This window comes from Onychomys torridus, chromosome 13 (assembly GCF_903995425.1).
Source record: "Onychomys torridus chromosome 13, mOncTor1.1, whole genome shotgun sequence".
Lineage (NCBI taxonomy): Eukaryota > Metazoa > Chordata > Mammalia > Rodentia > Cricetidae > Onychomys > Onychomys torridus.
In genome coordinates this window covers 22,722,215-22,740,230 of record NC_050455.1, presented here as the reverse complement: position 1 = coordinate 22,740,230, position 18,016 = coordinate 22,722,215, and the positions used below count along the sequence as shown (strand labels likewise).

Below are 18,016 nucleotides of genomic sequence, written 5' to 3'. Positions count from 1 at the left end.
TCCGAAGGCACCCCGCGCCCATTGGCTGCATCCAGCTGAGCCTGGGCGGGTTGGAAAAACAGCTTGGTGAAGCGCGGGGTTCCCGGGGCGGCGATCCTGGTTTTCCTGGACGTCGGGGCTGCCCAGCATCCTCAAGGTAAAACTGGCTGGAGGGAGGGAGAGAAGGCGGGCGGACGGGCAGGAGCGAGAGTCTCCTGGAGTTGCTACCCGCAGAAGGGAGAGGGATGTCTGACCCTGGGTGCGGTGACACCGGAGCGGGATGGGAGCCGCCGCCGCCCAAGGGCTGCGAGCGGAGTAGGCCTCAGTTTCCCCAGCTGTTCAGTGGTGACGGCAGGGCTGTGGGAAAAGTCCCGAGGGGGTGCTCCGTGGAGACTCTTCCGTGGTCCCCGGAAGAGGTGCAAGAGCCATTTTCTCTCATCACGCTTCCACGCAGACGGGGTTCACAAGAGACACTTCCCCAGTGCTCAGTAACTTGCAAGTCCACGTTGTAACTCGTGGAAGTTACTGCTGCGGATTTCCTTCCTATCCACTTAGGTTTGGGGGTTCGGGAGCTAGGAAAACAGTTCCATACATTGTGGGGGTCAGGTTTTTATGTAAAGTTTGGTGAGAGTCTGCGGATCAGCTTTCAGCGTTTGTTTTTTTTTTCCTGATTGACCCGTGAACTCAGATCAAAGAGCCTGGCTTGGAACTTTTGTCTTTGGAGTCTGAAAGACCTAATTTAACTTTCCCACTGCAGCGTTCCCTTTCTGTAAAGTAGTGATGATGCCACAGTGAGCTCGTGCACAATGTAATACTGTCAGAAAGACTAACCTTATAATGGGACGTTACTACTTAAAAAACTATTCCACCAAAGCATTAAGGACTTGAGCACCAAATTGGATTCAAAACGAAGGCTGTGGTATCATTAGGACGTATATATTGCACCCTGGAAAGATTGTTAGCATGGTCAGGCAGTGTGTGACGGTGAGCATTTGGAAGGGCATACACACCGCAGAAGTATGTTTTCATGCCTTATGCCCCTTTATTGAGCAAGGGCCAGTAGTCTCAAAAATGTAAAGCTATTGTACTCGACTCAAGTTAGAAAGTTAAATTAGTGGTTCAAGATAGATTGGAGACTGAGCATTTGTTAACATTTTTATATTAGAATGTATCATTTGATAAGGCCTTCGTTTTCTGTCTTGTTAAATTGACATGATGCACATAAAAACTATATTAATTGAATAATGGAAGATTAAAAGTTCTGAAGCCAGAAAATCTTTAATAAGTATATTAAACTAAAAAGAACAAGTAGCTATGGAGGAAACGTAAACATAAAGGTTAACTTAAAAAAAGATATAAAGTGGACATAATTTATGCTTGGTCTGAGGACTGACTGGATTTTGACCCTTTGTATGGAGTTGTTAAAGTTTGTTTAGTTAGGTGGTGCCTCTTATCTTCGATATTTGTTATAGTTGGAGAAATTTCTGATAAAAGGTTGAGTTAGTAAGAGGAAATTCAGAGTGCTATTTAAAACCGTTTCCAGGGTTGCTAATCGCAGGAGGGTATACTGTGTGCTATATTTTCTTTTTCTTTTCTTTTCCAAGACACGGTTTTTCTGTGTAGCTTTGCGCCTTTCCTGGAACTCACTCTGCAGCCCAGGCTGGCCTTGACTCACAGAGATCCGCCTGCCTCTGCTTCGGAATGGTGGGATTAAAGGCGTGTGCCACCACCGCCCAACTGTGTGCTATATTTTCAATTAGTCCAAGCACTCACTGTTATCAGGAGAGAGCCCAAACCTTGCCAACTCCAGTACTACCTCTCTTCATTCTCCACTATGTTTAGAGAGGTGCTCAAACACACATTGCAACCTAGACAGTTACCATTACTTATTCTGGACTTCCATGCAGGAATTAACTGCTGAGTGAAACACTTCAATGATTTCAAAATGTCTTTTGATGTTATATTTACTTCAATCTCTTCTGCCTTCCTTCTTCAGCATCCTCAAAGAGACTATTAATCGGTTTCTAGAATTTTAGCTTCATTGTTGCTGCGGAGATTTATTTAAAGGACAGAATAAGTCAAGTTTAAGAGCAAAAGCTCTTTAAAAAAAGCTCTATTTCCATTATTTTAGAACTGGATACCGGTAAATACTTAGTTGTGGACCTCCTTGAGAAGCTGTTCATTCTTTTTTGGTTTTTCGAGACAGGGTTTCTCTGTGTAGTTTTGGTGCCTGTCCTGGATCTCGCTCTGTAGATCAGGCTGGCCTTGAACTCACAAAGATCTGCCTAGCTCTGCCTCCTGAGTGCTGGGATTAAGGGCATGCACCATGGTAATGGAGATTCTCTTTGTTCAGAAGTTCAAAGATGGCTGGTGTAAATGGCAATACATACTTTATTTTTGGGTTTCCACATCATGCTAGTCAGAAAGAGCACAACCCTGAACAGCTATATTTTTTATCCCAAAAGATTGTATAGCTAAATGGTAGAATATAATTGAGTAGTTACAGTATGGACTGTAAGAAAACAGTGGAGGGGGAGCTAATCCAGTTTTTAAGGCAGTCCATCAAAAAAGAATAGAAGCAGGGCGGTGGTGGTGCACGTCTTTAATTAATCCCAGCACTCTGGAGGCAGACGCAGGTGGGTCTCTGTGAGTTCGAGGCCAGCCTGGTCTACAAATCGAGTTCCAAGACAGGCTTCAAAGCTACACAGAGAAACCCTGTCTTGGAGAAAAAAAAAGAAAGAAAGAAAGAAAGAATAGAAATTACTCAGCGAAGCTCAGCTACACGTAAGCAATACCAGAAGGCTTGAAATGGCACTGGTGAGTAGATGTAATTGCCAGAATAAATGTCTTGAAGTTCTAGATTCTCATCTTTATAGGTAGCTTGTACTGCTTACAACAAAGCTAATGTTTGGTTATGATAATAGTGGCTTTCTATTTCATTTGATTTCTATCAAATAATTTTGAAAAAATAAAAAGTTCTAATCTATCACCCACAGGAAGCTAGCAGGAGGCCTCTGGGTTTACAGAATGTGGCCTAATCAAAATGATCCCAGTACTGGATACATTTCTTTCTTTCTTTTTTTTTAAGAGCTGAGGATCGAACCCAGGGCCTTGTGCTTGCTAGGCAAGCGCTCTACCACTGAGCTAAATCCCCAACCCTGATACATTTCTTTTATAAGCTCTCCAAGAATTTGCACTTGTTTATACCACACCCTTGAATAAGGAAGATCATTGTACTGGTTGTTAAGTTGGCACATTCTTAAGTGGCAGTTTATATTCTTGACTGGTAGACTTTTGGAATGAGCTCATCCACTTTCCATGGATAGGTGTGGTCTATACTTATAAATTTTACATTGCTTTTATGGATCTCAAGTCTTAGGTTATTGAATTTTCCACATACACATTCTCATCTTTCTACTTAATTTTAGTATTGGAGGTTTCTATACTCTACATTGTGATATTTAAATATTGGCTGCAGCTTTAATTTATTTTAAAACCTTTAGTTTTCAGATCAATAGTACTGAGTTCTGGTTGGAAGATCGAATTATTAATGAAGATTTTCCTGAATTTGTTTTTAGTAATTTGATGGTTGTATAATGGGCAGCTTTTCTCTGTTAACCTTTTCCAGGAATGGGAAGAGTAGGAATGACAGGAATTATGCCAAGAATTGGTATAGGGTGTAGGGAGAAAATGTCAACAGTGATATTAAAAGCCACAGTGTTCTAGGTGAGAGTTAGACAGTGGTGATTATGACAGAGACCTTTGTTCTGTTAGTTAGGTGAGGTGGTTAAAGAGAAGAGTTGTACGCCAATAAATAAATGAGCTTTAGATACTGCCAAGCACTGTGAGGAATAAAGAAAGATAGAGCAGTGACTTACAGAGTCTGTGTTAAGGACAGGAGTTTTAATGGCAGTCGGCACTGCAAGGTGTTCGTCACCCTAAGATTTGAAATCCAGCAGTCCAGGCAGAGGAATCCCAAGGCCAAAGATCTAAAAAGTCTTGACAGGCTTAGATTGAGGAACATAAAACCCTAGGAAATAGCACACTAGGCAATGGGGAATGGTGGTGTGAATAGGAATCTTTACAGATCACTAAGGGTGATTCCCAGCTTTTTGGCTTGAGAATCTGGGCTCAATGTCATTTTATTAATAAATTGCTAAGATAATGCTGGGCACATAAAGATGCTCCTTTGGAGCAAAGTTCTAAGGAGGCTTCTGGATGTGGACTTTGGAACTCCCTGGAGAGCTGAGAAGTAGAGGAATACTCGAGCATTAACAGCCTATAGATAAGAGAGCCACCTCCTCCCTCTTCTTACATCTGTCTCTTTTTATTATTTTATATCAGTGATTCTAATAACAAAGAGCCTGCTTATTAGCTGTGGCTATGGATTATTCATCTCAAGCTTTTAGGAAAATTTTCTACCCAGCTTCTAGTCTCAGAGTTTCTGATTAGTTCATTGGGAGTGAGTGGCAGGTGCAGCTATCTTTTATAGCTCCCCCAGGGACATTTATTCTGAATAAAGATTTGACTTAAGTATTTGCTGATGCTAATCTTGGTTTCTATAACAGGAAGGTCAAAATGGAAGGCCTATCTGATGTTGCCTCTTTTTCAACTAAACTTCAAAACACTCTGATCCAGTATCATAACATTGAAGAAGAGAAGTGGCGAGTTGCCAAGAAAATGGTAAATACATGTAATTACTGCTTTTTTTGTTTTGTTTTGTTTTTCGAGACAGGGTTTCTTTGTGTAGTTTTGGTGTTTGTCCTGGATCTTACTTTGTAGACCAGGCTGGCCTTGAACTCACAGAGATCTGCTTCCCGAATGCTGGGATTAAAGGTATGCACCACCATCCATTACTGCTTGGGTAAATAGTGTATGGCCTGTGGGAGTATGGGAGTCCATCTCCTATCTGCTCCGACCTATCGAAGGGTTCTTGGGTGGAGGAGAAAGGAATGAGGAAATACTAGGTAGAAAGATAGAAAGAGACAATAAGAAAGACAGACACACAGGATAATTTTGGGAGGGTCCTGGGTCAATACCCAGCTGCCCCAGGTGATTATTCGAAAGGGCTTTTTATACTAGTGCCAAGGGGAGAGGCAAAAGACCTCCTCCTTGTAAGATCAAAGCACACCATAGTGTAGACCCTTCAAAACACCTGGTACCCATGCCTGTGGTCAAATCACACCTTTATGCTGCACTTCTGGGTAAAGCAAGCTCAGAGTCTCTGACCCCGAGTAAGGTCTCACTGGATAGTCTCTGTGGGCCACCACAATGGCCAAGCAATTGTCTGATGACTTTTAAAATATTAGGAAAAATATGGATGAGAAATTATGAGTTGAATGGATGTACAGTCAATAATTCTTCTGATAGGATGGTGGGTCATGTTACCAAGGAAGGAACTCATTAGTTCTTTACTTGTTGGACTTGATAATTGGTTCATGCCAACGAGAGCAAAGAACAGTTTTCCAAGTCAACAAAAAAAGAGTTTAAGGAAGGATGGTCACTGAAGGTTTGTACTCATGTCAGATGTCAGGAGTTTGTGAATGGCCAGTTAGTATTCCTCTTTACCATGTAATTTGGCCATACTCTTGTGTGGCACAGTGTTAGAACCAAGTCTAGAAGCCAGGCTCTTCTCTAGTTCTCTAGTTAGTTTTCTATTTAGAGTCAGTTGGGAAATGATGGGGGGGGACATATAGGAACTAATTCAAGGTAACATAGTCACAATAAATGTGAATTATTTAACTTTAAAAAGACATGTACAGTTTAAGAATGAAGTATTTAATGTTTCTAATGTCATAGACTGAATGTATCAGTAACAGTAAATAGCTAAGATCAAAATGAAGCAAATAATAACAGCCACTGATAGAGTACTGTCGTTGAATTTGAAAGTCTGAATTTCTAAGCTACTGAAAAATATTTAAGGTGCATGATATAAATACTGTGTGATACAGAAGAAATTCAATTACGGATTTCTCTTTAGCTCTGAGAAATTACGTCAGATGTTTTTTAAAGCAAAGTTAAGTGCTCTAAACTTACAGAATTATTTTTTTTGTGTGTAAGGTTCCAACTATGTGATTATCACCATAGAATGTTTTTATTTTTCTAGAAAGATGTAACAGTTTGGAGAAAACCCTCAGAAGAGTTTAATGGGTATCTGTAAGTAAATTCTCAGTTTTATAACTCATACATTATATAACATGATCACAGTAGAATTTAGCTTTTATTTTTATGGTTTTAAACTTTCTGAGAAGCAAATTGCTCATATAAATTCAAAGCTTTAAAAATGGTCAGGCTGGAGAGATGGCTCAGAGGTTAAGAGCACCGACTACTCTTCCAGAGGTTCTGAGTTCAATTCCCAGCACCCACGTTATGGCTCACAACCATCTGTAATGAGATCTGGCACCCTCTTCTCTGTACATAATAAATAAATAAATCTTTAGCCGGGCAGGCAGTGGTGGGGCATGCCTGTAATCCCAGCACGCTGGAGGCAGAGGCAGGTGGATCTCTGTGAGTTCGAGGCCAGCCTGGTCTACAGAGCTAGTCCAATACAGGCTCCAAAGCTACAGAGAAACCCTGTCTCAAAAAACCAAAAAAATAAAAAATAAAAATAAAAATGGTCAAATATTTTGTGGATTGTGTTGGTCATAAATAATAGCAGTAGGCAAATAAAAATCTGAACTTCTTAGCATGGCATACGTAACCCTTCTGATCGTCTACATTGCTAGGAGTTATAGAACTTTTTAAATGACTTTTGAGACAGGGCGGCCTTGAACTCACTGTGTTGTTCAGTCTCCTACACATGCGGTACTTTCTACTTCAGTTCCCTAACTGCATGAATGCCTATGCTCAGCTAGCATTCTGTTAAAAGTTCACCTGGAAGACCCCAGCAGTAAAATAATAGTGATTTAGGTGTTTGATGTTTCATCGTGGTGTTATCAATATTAAGAACTAGGCATCTTAACAGTAAATTATGAAAATATCTATACTCGGTAGAATGTTGGTAACCTTTAAAAATTATGTTTTAAAAGATTACTTCATGATATAAAAAGTGCTCACTGTTGGTTAAGGTGGTGGCGCGGCGGCCATGCCAACAGAGGAGGTTGCTGGACGGAAGAGTCAGTGCACCATAGATACCTTTTAGAACTTTATTGGGAGAGAAAGGGAGAGAGAGAGGAAAGAGGGAGAGAGAGGGAAGGAGAGAAGGACCGTGCGAAGGGGGTAGAGTGCGGAAAAGGGAGAGCACACAGAGGTCACACCCGCATTTTAGGCTGGGACACTGGCGCAGGCTGGTGATGTAATTAAGGACAGAATCCTTACACTCACACTATGATACGAAATAGAGTTGGATATTCAGCACAACCATTGGCTTATTTTAAGTTTTTAAATTATTATATTTTTATTGAAATGTTTTGCCTATGACAAAATTCATCTCTAAATGGTAGTATTATGAATAACTTTTGTTTCCTTGTTTTAGTCTTATAGTTGAACATGAACTATACATAGTCAAGAAAAGGATACTGATTTTTTTTTTTAAGTCAGAATGGACAGTTGCCTTAAGTAGAATGTTCAAACCCTTAAGGATCAGCCCTTTTTAAAAATGAAGCTTCTGGCCCCACTTAGTATATTCAGAATGTTGTGAAGTGCTGTACCAAAGATACTGTTTCCAGAAAGATGAGGTGTACAGTATCTTTAACATGGACGGGGGATTGCAGTCGGGCCAAGTATTGTAAGAATCTGGGAATTCATCCTTTAGATCAGTTGTTCCAGCTGGCATTGAAAGCATAGAAAGAGATAAGGGAGCAAGCAGTAAGTGTTGCTGAGAACATCCCCCCCCCCAACCCTTACTCTGTAGACCAGGCTGGCCTTGAACTCACAGAGATCTGCCTGCCTCTGCCTCCCAAGTGCTGGGATTAAAGGCGTGTGCCACCACCACCACCACCACCACCACTACCACCACCACCGCCACCACCACCACCACCACCGCCACCACCGCCACCACCGCCCGGTTCCAATAGATGTTTCTTAAGAAATGAAGGGCTAATTCATATTTAGACAAAAGAATTGTCTCTGCTCCTTAAACATGGATGAGAAATTTATTTAGGGAAGATGTAGCTACACAGCCAGAGTGTTAAGCTTGAGGATGAGGAAACATACTTCTGAAGGTGCCTCAGTTCTGTACAAAGGAATGCAGGATTGCTTGTCCTCTGCCAACTTCCGTGCTTTCTCTCCAGGTCCTCACAAGGTTTTACTTTGCTGGAATAACAGTGAGGAAGATGGGAGCGATGAAATTAGAATTGAAGAAAGGAGCTTTACTGGATTTTGAGTAGCTACTTGGAGTTCCTCTAGGTTGTATGCAAATTTGTGACAGTGTGCAGCTTTCTAGGGGAATGCCTGTGGCCATTCTCAGATTAATATTCAGAGATCGCTTAAGTTTACTATTTGGCAACCTGAGGGGTGATTGAAGTGGTATCTTGTTAGTGTGTACTTGATTACAGTATTTGACATTTCAGATTAATCTTTATATGTGCTTCACCCATCTTCTGTTGGATTATCATTTTTATTAACTTTAAGGGAATTGTGCACATATAGCTTCAGTGATAACTTGTAGCCCATTTATATGTGTGATACATATCTTTTCCAAATCTATGACAAGAAAGTTCTTAAAAGCCAGTGTCCTCATGTATGAGTGTTAGGGGTGTAGTTTCTGACATTACAAGGAGACATAGTGTCACAGCATGCTCCCAGGTCCTCCCTGGCTCTTCCAGTCTTTCCTCCCCTTCCATAATGTTCCTTGAGCCTTAGGTATAGATTTGTTTTCTAGCTGTATTCCTAAACGTGAGCTGAGCAAGAACAACAGTATGCCAGAGTGGATGGGGGAAGCCCAGGAGGCCCCAACGCTGCACGAAGACCTACAGGCAACTAGTGAGTGCAGAGTGGGGGACATAGTCTTCCCCAGGGAAGAGCATGTCAACTGTTACCCAGTACCAAGTAGTCAGCCCTGAAAAAAGTAGATACAAAGCCTGGTGGTGGTGGCGCATGCCTTTAATCCCAGCACTCGGGAGGCAGAGCCAGGAGGATCTCTGTGAGTTCAAGGCCAGCTTGGTCTCCAAAGCAAGTTCAGGAAAGGCGCAAAGCTACACAGAGAAACCCTGTCTCGAAAATCAAAAAAAAAAAAAAAAAAAAAAAAAAAAAGTAGATACAAGTAACGTGCAGACTGAGCAGGGTATAGTTAGGAATACACACACACACACACACACACACACACACACACACACACGCACGCACATATATATATATATATATATATATATATATAAAATAACAATTAATGAATTTGAAAGAGCAATGAGCTATATACAGGAGAACATTGTGGGGGAGGCAGAAGGAAAAAAGTCATGGTAAAAATACACATGTATTAATGTTTGAAATTAAGGAGAGAACAGAATTGCATGGAAGTTTTGGAATGTGCTACAGACTGGGGCTATATTATAATGTGAAGGGATGTCACTGTGTTTATGATGATGTAGTATAACCTTCAGTTTTCTAGTTTCTAATTTGAGGACAAAGGACATAGTTTGATAAAATAATTGATAGACCTTTTATTTATTAGACAAGTTGTTAGGATATTTTTCCTTTATAAAAATGCCATTAAGTTTTCCTCCTGTTTTCAGTGTTAGCTCTGCACTGAAAATTTTCATTTGGAAAGCCTTTGTTTCTTTTTGTTGTTGTTGTTCTTCAGCTACAAAGCCCAAGGTGTTATGGATGACATTTTCAGTAATGTGATAGACCACATACGCCCAGGGCCCAGCCGCTTGTGTTGGGACCCGTTGATGACTTCACTGGATATTTTGGAGCACTTGGAAGAGGTATCTGTGTAAGAAAACTGCTACAGAGTGTGTGTGTGTGTGTGTGTGTGTGTGTGTGTGTGACCAGCCGTGTGAGTGTCCACATTTGCATTGCTTACATTGATCGCATTCATTTCTTTCGAATAGTAGTCAAGCAAAGATCCCACAGCATAACCCTGTGCTGCCTTTTAAAAGCTCAAGTTTCTCCATTTTATTTTATTTATTTGTTCATTTCATTCTTCTTTTGGAGACAGGGTCTCACTGTATAACTAACCCTCACTGGCCTAAAACTTGGTGTGTAGAGCTCTAACCTCAAACTCAGATCCACCTGCCCCTATCTCCCTAGTGCTGAGTTTAAAGTTGAGTTTCCAAATTTTATAATGAATGTTAGTACTGAGTTTTCCCAGTGTACCTCTTTCTGTGTTGCTTATGGAAGTCTTCAGCATCTTTAACTGTAAAATTTTGGTTAAGGGTCTAAAAATCTCAAAGACAGAAAAAAACCACCAACCTCGTAGAGGTTAAATGTGGATTTTCCAATTATATTAAATTAATATCAAAGACCAGAGCTAAAAATGTTGCCTTAAGTACTAGACAACTGTCTTGTCAAAGGAGCTTGTTACCTGTTCTTATTTATTTCTTATCATACTTGATTTTTTTTAAAGTCAAAACATTATGTGTGTGTGGGTTTTTTTAATCTTCAAAGTTCAGAAACAATCTGTATTCCTTCATTCTATATATGTACTAGGTCCATATAATTGAATTAGCCATCTCTAATTAAATAGAGATTTGGATACTGAATATGTCTCTGTAGTTTCATATATCATCACCATGTTCTTATCACAGCACTGACATTTAGAAAGAGATTAACCCTTTCAGAACCACTGTAGGCATTGCTGTCCTTAGACCAAAACATTTGGAGTGAGTGTCGGTTCTTACTAGAGATTGATCTTGGTACGTGACTCTACATGTCTGATGGCAACACCAATCTTACCTTTTGTCTTTCTAGAATTGCTGTGTGATGCGTTACACCACTGCTGGTCAACTTTTAAATATTATTTCCCCAAGAGAGTTTATTGATTTCTCCTATACTGTGGCCTATGAAGAAGGACTTTTATCCTGTGGTAATAACCTAAAACTTGTTCTTTCTTGAAGTCTACTTCAGATGTTGAAGTTTTTACCCTAACATTTCACACATGTACATAATGCATGCTGACTACTCTTTTTCCCTCACTATTATTACCTTATCTACCCCGGACTTTTCCCTGTATATCTCTTTCTCACATTCGTATTTTCTCATTGTGTTTGGAGCCTGGTGGGCTTGGCAGGGGGCACACAACTAAAATGGCTCCTCCTTCCCCAGAATCTATCAGTGTTCAACAGTAAGGGGTAGGCCCCAGGAGCCTCTCTTCCTTCAGTTGTTGACATGGCCAGTCTTATGTGGATCCAGGGAAGATGACTGTAGTGTGCGTTCAAGACCGCAGTAGTTCTGTTGAGCTCAGAGGATAGCATTTTGCAGGCTTCACTCTCTGTTCTGCCTCTAAGATGCGCCCCCTCCACTACTGGAATGTTCTGGACCTTTCAGGTATAAATGTCTTGTTGAGGATGAGCCCTCAACCATTTCTGATAACTTGTCATTCTCAGTTACATAACATTCTCTACTTCATGCATAGCAGAAATGGATAAGACGTGACTGATTCTGAGAAAGGGATCCAATAATTGATATTTTATTCTAGGCTTCTCAAAACAGTTTCTTGGTATATGTGTATGCATATACACACATGTGTAGTAGATATATATTTATACATATATATTTAGTTAGTTTTAAAATTTCCTTCTTTGAATTGTGGCTTTTTGTGTGTGTGTGGAGGAATTAAAAATGCTGCCACTAGCAGCCTCCTGTTTTTAAGATGTGTAGGTAACTTAGTACTTCGTTATGTGGAGTGTAAACAAGTTGTAAATTGCCATCCACTTGTTTATGTTGCTCTGAGCACTACCGTTGGGGGTGGCTGTGCCCGCAGGAAAGAGTTATGGTACCATCCATTGTGTTCTTGTTACTTTGGGGCCTGGCTGCTGCGGCTAAGATTTGTAGTTTCCAAAGAGTTACCTAGATGATACTACGTCATCGATTCGGAAGGCATTCGAATTTTGCCCACTACCTATCTATCATTCCTGGGGATTAGTTTTCATTAGTGTGGATAAGAAAAAAAAACTGTTTAAACAAAGAATATGATAACATTTTTAAAGTGAGAGTGTTGGACAAATGCCAGGTTAATACTATTAATGATGTTATTTCAAACTGTCTTGTAGGGGTGAGTCTCGACTGGAGTGAAACAAGGCCAGAATTTGTCCGTGGCTATAACCATCCCTGCGGCTGGTTTTGTGTGCCGCTTAAAGACAATCCAAGCCAGAGTCTTCTGACGGGCTATATTCAGACAGATCTGCGCGGCATGATCCCTCAGTCCGCAGTGGATACAGCAATGGCAAGCACTTTAACCAACTTCTATGGAGATTTGCGAAAAGCTCTACGAAAGGCCTGATAAGTTGCACTCCCGGGGCTGAGGTCTGTTGAGTCTGTTCTTCCTTCCCTCAGCTGCATGACCTGTAAATGTCATCAGTCCTGCCTGCTGCGCAGCCCGTGGAAACCTGGGCGGTGTTTGGGTTCCATAGTACAATCTCGTTTTGTGTGGAAAGTAAATAACTATGTAAATAGGGCATTTCAGTTTTCATAAGCTTTCGTTTGCACCTTGTTTGGTTGTGGAAGTCTGTCTAGGACTGGAAAGGATGAAATACCAAGATTTAGATACAGGTCCTTAGTGTAGTCTATTCACAAAAGTGAAATCACCTCAGGATGGAGTATTGGCTGCTTGGAAATTACAAAGTGTGCAAGCACAATGCTATTCATGTTATTTGGAGCTTTGTGAACATTTTGTACAATTTTAATGATTCCGAATGTAAATGTATGCTTTACTCTTGGTATGTTATGTGAGTTTGCCAATAGCTTAGACAAGAAGAAAAGTCATCCATAGTCTGTAAAGGTAAATCCATTGTTCATTGACTTGTACTATGTTCTGTATTAGAAAGACCACAGCGACACGAGAGTAGCCATTTTTGTAACCATAGGCATAGTTAAATACAGATTAATCTTGATATCTAGGTAGCATTCTTCTGTAAAGCCTATAAAAATATACCTGTGTCTGTCTGTGCATTTATTCTGGGAGTGAGTGAGAACAGCCAGGTGTATATACACTGGTGATGTCACACTGGGTAGTAGCTGACATAGGAAACAGCTAGTGGTGCCCCCTCCTCACCAGCAGAAGGTCATTACTAAAAAGTGAAATTCAATGGCTGTTCTACACATACTTCATTTTTTAAAATGTCACTGAACTTGTAGCTTTGGTCTGGAACTGTAACAAATGCATCCTCAGATTCAGCCAGATGCGTAGATGCCCTGGTGTGACTAGAATGAACTATATAAATGGGGCTATCTTAAGAGAACATTCCATCATGATTGTGACATTGAAAACCATTCTTTGACTTTGGAATGTTTACCTGGTTTCCTTGTAAAACGGGCATTTGTGGTGACTCCGTGTCCACTCCCATCTTTGTATTTGTGTTTGCATGAGCCATTGCACTGTTCAGTGTCGGCTCCTTCTGTGACTTTCTCCTCTCCGCTGCTGTGCTTACGTGTTTCCCTTTCCTTTTGCTGGTTGGTTGGTGGGTGGGTGGGTAGGTGGGTTTGCTTTTTTCTTTCGGTTCTGGAAAGTGAGTAAAGTGAGCTCTGGAAAGAACTGTAGGCAGGCAAGTCTCAAAAAGGCCCACCAAAGTACATGATGGTTCAGATGCCTGAAGGTTTGGTTCAAGTGCATGGTTTGATCTGTTTTACAGCAGTTTGTTTTTCCAAGTGCAAAGTCAGTTCTTCCCATTCATTTGGACAGTCAAAAGGGAAGCTGGTTTTACACTTTTTAAAAAAATTTTCTTGTAACTGCTGATGAAGATTTTTATGGAGCGAAAGGACAGCATCAGCATATCTGGTGGATAGTCTGAGTTTTTAGATTGAAAGTAGTGCTTCAAGGTCTGCCAACAGTTATCCCAGAATCCAGTGTTCTAAGTTTATTAACTGCTAAGACTCTTGTCTGAATTCATTGTAATGTTTGAACTGCTAATTTCTTTACTACTTTCTCTTCTGCAATAGGGAAAGAAAATGCAGTTGAGAGTGTCCTGTGAAGACTGTTAACTGTTAACTGTGTTGCCTTCTGTAACTTTGCATGTTTTTATTGGTGTAGAGGAGGTCCCATGTATCCTGTTATTCTGTCATGATAAAATAGCAACATCTTGGGTCCGACTTTGTAACGAGACTGGATACATGACTGTCAGGGCGATCATTGCCTGAGCCAGGGGCCTCTGAGGGTACCACACTTGTCCAGTCTCTCTTAGCTAGTTCCTTTTGTTCTCGTTAGCTTAGATCTCCAGGGAGAGGGAGCAGGAGCCTATTGCAAGTGCTGACCCGGTGGAAATGGTTTCATTGCCTTTCTGAGCTCCACAGTGGGTTCAGAAATTATATCTGAATCACCTGAAACTTGTGTGTACTTTTTATAAAAGGTGGCTTTTTTGAGGTAGACGTTACCATAATGTAAGCTGAGGTATCCAGCTTACCTGTGGTAAATGTAGAATTGAATGATCTTAAAAACCGCATTTGATGAGTTGTACAGCCATCATACAGTCCAATTTCAGAGCATTTCTGCCACCCAAAAGATCCTTTGTATCTGCTCTATACTCATCTAACCAGGGTTTATCCCAGTTGCCAGTGTAGGGAAGGAGATGAGAAAGATGGCATTAGAACTTGTTTCGTTTTGTTTCTGAAAGTAGAGTTGTGTGTGTGTGTGTGTGTGTGTGTGTGTGTGTGTGTGTTTGTGTGTGTGTGTGTGTGAGAATTTAAACTCAGGAACATTTATGTGTTTTAAGTGTGTTTATCTCAAGTATTGTAATATAAAAATGCTGTAAAGTGCGGGTGATACTCGCATACGGTTAGGTCTGCTGCTTCTGTAGCAGTGTTAGCACAAGAAAATAATGCAAGCCATATATGTAACTCAAATATCCTAGCAGAGGCTGGAGAGGTGTCATAAGTAAAGAGTGCCCGCTGCTCTTGCAGAAGACCTGATTTGGTTGCCAGCACCCACATGGAGGCTTACAGCTGTCCATAACTCCAGTTCTGGAGGATCTGGTGCCATCTGGCCTCTGCAGGCACTAGGCATTCCCACGGTACATATACATACATGCAGAGAAAACACTCATACACAGAAAAAAATACACAGCTGAAATTCATTTTAGCAGTGTTTTCTTTAACTCACTATTATCTAAAATATTTCAATATGTAACTGATGTAAAAACAGTTATTGAGATACCTTATGATCTCTATTAATTCTTTGAAACAGTATGTGTATTTACTGCTGTAGACTAGCCATACTTCAAGTATTCATTAGCCACATGATGCCTGTAGCCAGTGTAATGAATAACAATTCTACAGTATGTGTACCATTTGTCTTGCTGTAAGATAAGTGGACAGTTCATGAATTGCTTTCTTAAACAGAAATCTTTTATAGCCGAGTACTGTCAGTGCTTGCTGAATAAGACGTGAAATACTTTACAAATGTAAATAAGTAAATTACTAATTCCCAGTAAATTAAAAATTATTGCCTCAAAGTTATTTATGTTAAAAGTATCATTTTATAGGACAGTGAAAGAGTATAACCTACCACATTACTGTGTTGTTGTTTCCTGTAGCTTATAGCTTGTTAAGGAAATATGTATGTGGGAAATTCTTGCCATAATGTTACCTCCAGTAGACACTGCTGTTTTAAAACAGATAGTTTCATGTAAGTGACATTTTGGTAGGAAATACTGATTTTTGTTGAAAATTCTTGGGTATTTTTTCAATGATTAAAGCAATACTCAGCAAAAATAATAGACTGTAGTGTTCTCAGTTCTTGGTTATAAACCATTGGAGTATTAGCATGTAAATGTCAGGATCTCTCCTGTTCCATGCTCATGGGGTGTATTTGAAGTTGGAGGTTTCCAGGTGTAAAACTATGTCCTAGTTAGCAGGATGTTCCTCCCTTCATCTTCCTTTCTTATCTGTTTGAAGGTCTCTTGACTAGTATTTGGTGAATTAAACTGACACCCGAGGTAAGAATGCAGAAGAGCAGGAAACATTCTAGGCTTTGCCTCGCTGTCTCTTGGGCTCTTAGATCTGAGAATTCCCTTAGATGTGGATGGTACCTTTTTTACATTTATGAGAGCATAGCAGCATCTTTAGGATCAGATGCTAATTTCTTTTATTTAAATGGATGTCGTAGCTTTCTGAATCCAGTAATGAAGGTAACAGAACCAGAGAAAGCTAATGGAAATCTGGATTTCATGAGGAGTCCTTTAAAACTTACATGGTCACTTATCCAATCCTTTTCCCCTGCCTTGGTTTCTTTTATTGTGAGGCCGAGGCCTGGTGCATGCTGAGACTAACCTGTGCTTCTGGCCCCTAAGTGATCTCACTGGACTTGTAGAAGTATGGGGTGATGAGATATGAGCATAGAGGAAACGTGAACTTCATTCTAGAGCATGTGGCTGGACTTAAAATTTCTTCATCATTGTATTTCCAGAGGTTTTATACATAACTGCTATGTATTAAAATTCATCTCTTGCAGCCAACAAATGACGTATTATATTGAGATCATTTTTAGGAAGTTTATCATTTTGTGAATATATATATATATATATATATACACATACATATATATATATATATATACATATATATATATATATTGGATTAGAATAAAGAACTATGTTATAAATAAAATGTATGTTTATTTTTAAATTACAGTGGAGTATATCTGAATAAAAATTTCTAGACACTCTTGTTACTGGTCATTGATCTTGTTTATGTGAGTTACTTTAACCCTGAGTACTGACCAAATGCTTATGTATCTGAATTTAGAGAATGTTATTTAACCACTTGAAGTGTTAAAAACAAAAACAGCAAACATGGAAAGTGAAGTTAACGCACACTTGTCTCATAATATTAGCAACAGTACTGCTAAATATTTATTTGCAGTTTACGACCTTACATTGCTATAATAACATACCTGAGGACATTAACTGATTAAACAGAAGAGGTTTATTTTGGCAAACAGGTCTGAAAGTTCTAGTCCAGCATCCAGTATCCTGCCTTGGGCCTCTGGTAATGGCAGCATACTAGTGGGTTAGCATGTGCTGGGAAAAAAACAAAAACAAACAAAACCCTGCTTACCTCCTGGTCTGAAAATGAAGAAAGGATAAAGCCCAGAGAGTCCCATGTCCCCTGGTGTTCCCCACTGACCTGTGTACCTCCCATTAGACACCGCTCACCACCTCAACCACAGGACCAAGTTTCAAGTACATGGACCTTTGTGGAGGCATTCGGTATCCACATGAGAACAGCTCTTATGTAGCTTGGGCATGGGTATCTGCCTTTATTATAATAACAGGGCCAGTTAGGCACATTCAAATAATTGTGCTAAGTTGGTTAAGGGTAGTGGATACTTTAATTTGTAATTGGAAGCAGTTACTAGAATATCCATAATCTAGGTTATAAACAAAAGCAACTAGGGATGGTATAGTATATAATAGAAAATATATGACTCTGAGGTGGCATATGCAGGAGTTTTCTCACCTAAACATCTGGTTTATGTTACCTATCCCAACTAATGGCTTTGAGAAGTGATTAGGTCATTTTAGTGTCTCCTGTCATGTGTGGACAGTAAGAAGACAGCCCAAACCAGATGCCAAACCTCTAGGCACTTTGATCTTGGACTGGCCATTTCCTCCAGAAATGCTTGAAATATCTTTGTTCATAATCCACCCAGTTTATAGTATGTTGTTATTGGAGCTGGAATGGACTTAGACATGTGGATATAAGTAAACACTGATATTTTTGAACAGAAGAATTTAAGAACAATGTTTCTGTCATTATCTTGATCTTCTTTTTAATAGATAACAGATCAACCCTGGGAATTGATTGCAAATGCATTCAGGTTGAAAAGGCAAAGCCATGGCACTTTCTGTCCTGTCTTTCTCTTCTCTCACCCCGCAGGGAAAGCTGTAAAGGCAGCTGGGAATAAGAGTCAGGATTTCCAGCCTCTTGGAGAGTGTGCCCGTGC

General features: G+C 40.1%; 1 protein-coding gene across 1 annotated transcript; it reads left to right on the top strand.

Annotated features, from left to right (window-relative positions):
- The first annotated feature begins 21 nt into the window (after positions 1-21).
- On the top strand, positions 22-14,684 carry Stard4 (StAR related lipid transfer domain containing 4). Its single transcript, XM_036205024.1, has 6 exons — positions 22-136; positions 4,548-4,662; positions 6,086-6,135; positions 9,719-9,845; positions 10,831-10,945; positions 12,132-14,684. The coding sequence occupies exons 2-6, from the start codon at positions 4,558-4,560 to the stop codon at positions 12,359-12,361; spliced, it is 627 nt and encodes a 208-aa protein (XP_036060917.1). The 5' UTR covers positions 22-136; positions 4,548-4,557; the 3' UTR covers positions 12,362-14,684.
- The last annotated feature ends 3,332 nt before the right edge of the window (positions 14,685-18,016 follow it).

Bases quoted from the DNA above. Each gene is read 5' to 3' on its own strand.
- Stard4 (XM_036205024.1), top strand. From the start codon at position 4,558: ATGGAAGGCCTATCTGATGTTGCCTCTTTTTCAACTAAACTTCAAAAC. The intron at 4,663-6,085 runs GTAAATACATGT...TTATTTTTCTAG, and splicing joins GGCGAGTTGCCAAGAAAATG to AAAGATGTAACAGTTTGGAG. The intron at 10,946-12,131 runs GTAATAACCTAA...ACTGTCTTGTAG, and splicing joins AGAAGGACTTTTATCCTGTG to GGGTGAGTCTCGACTGGAGT.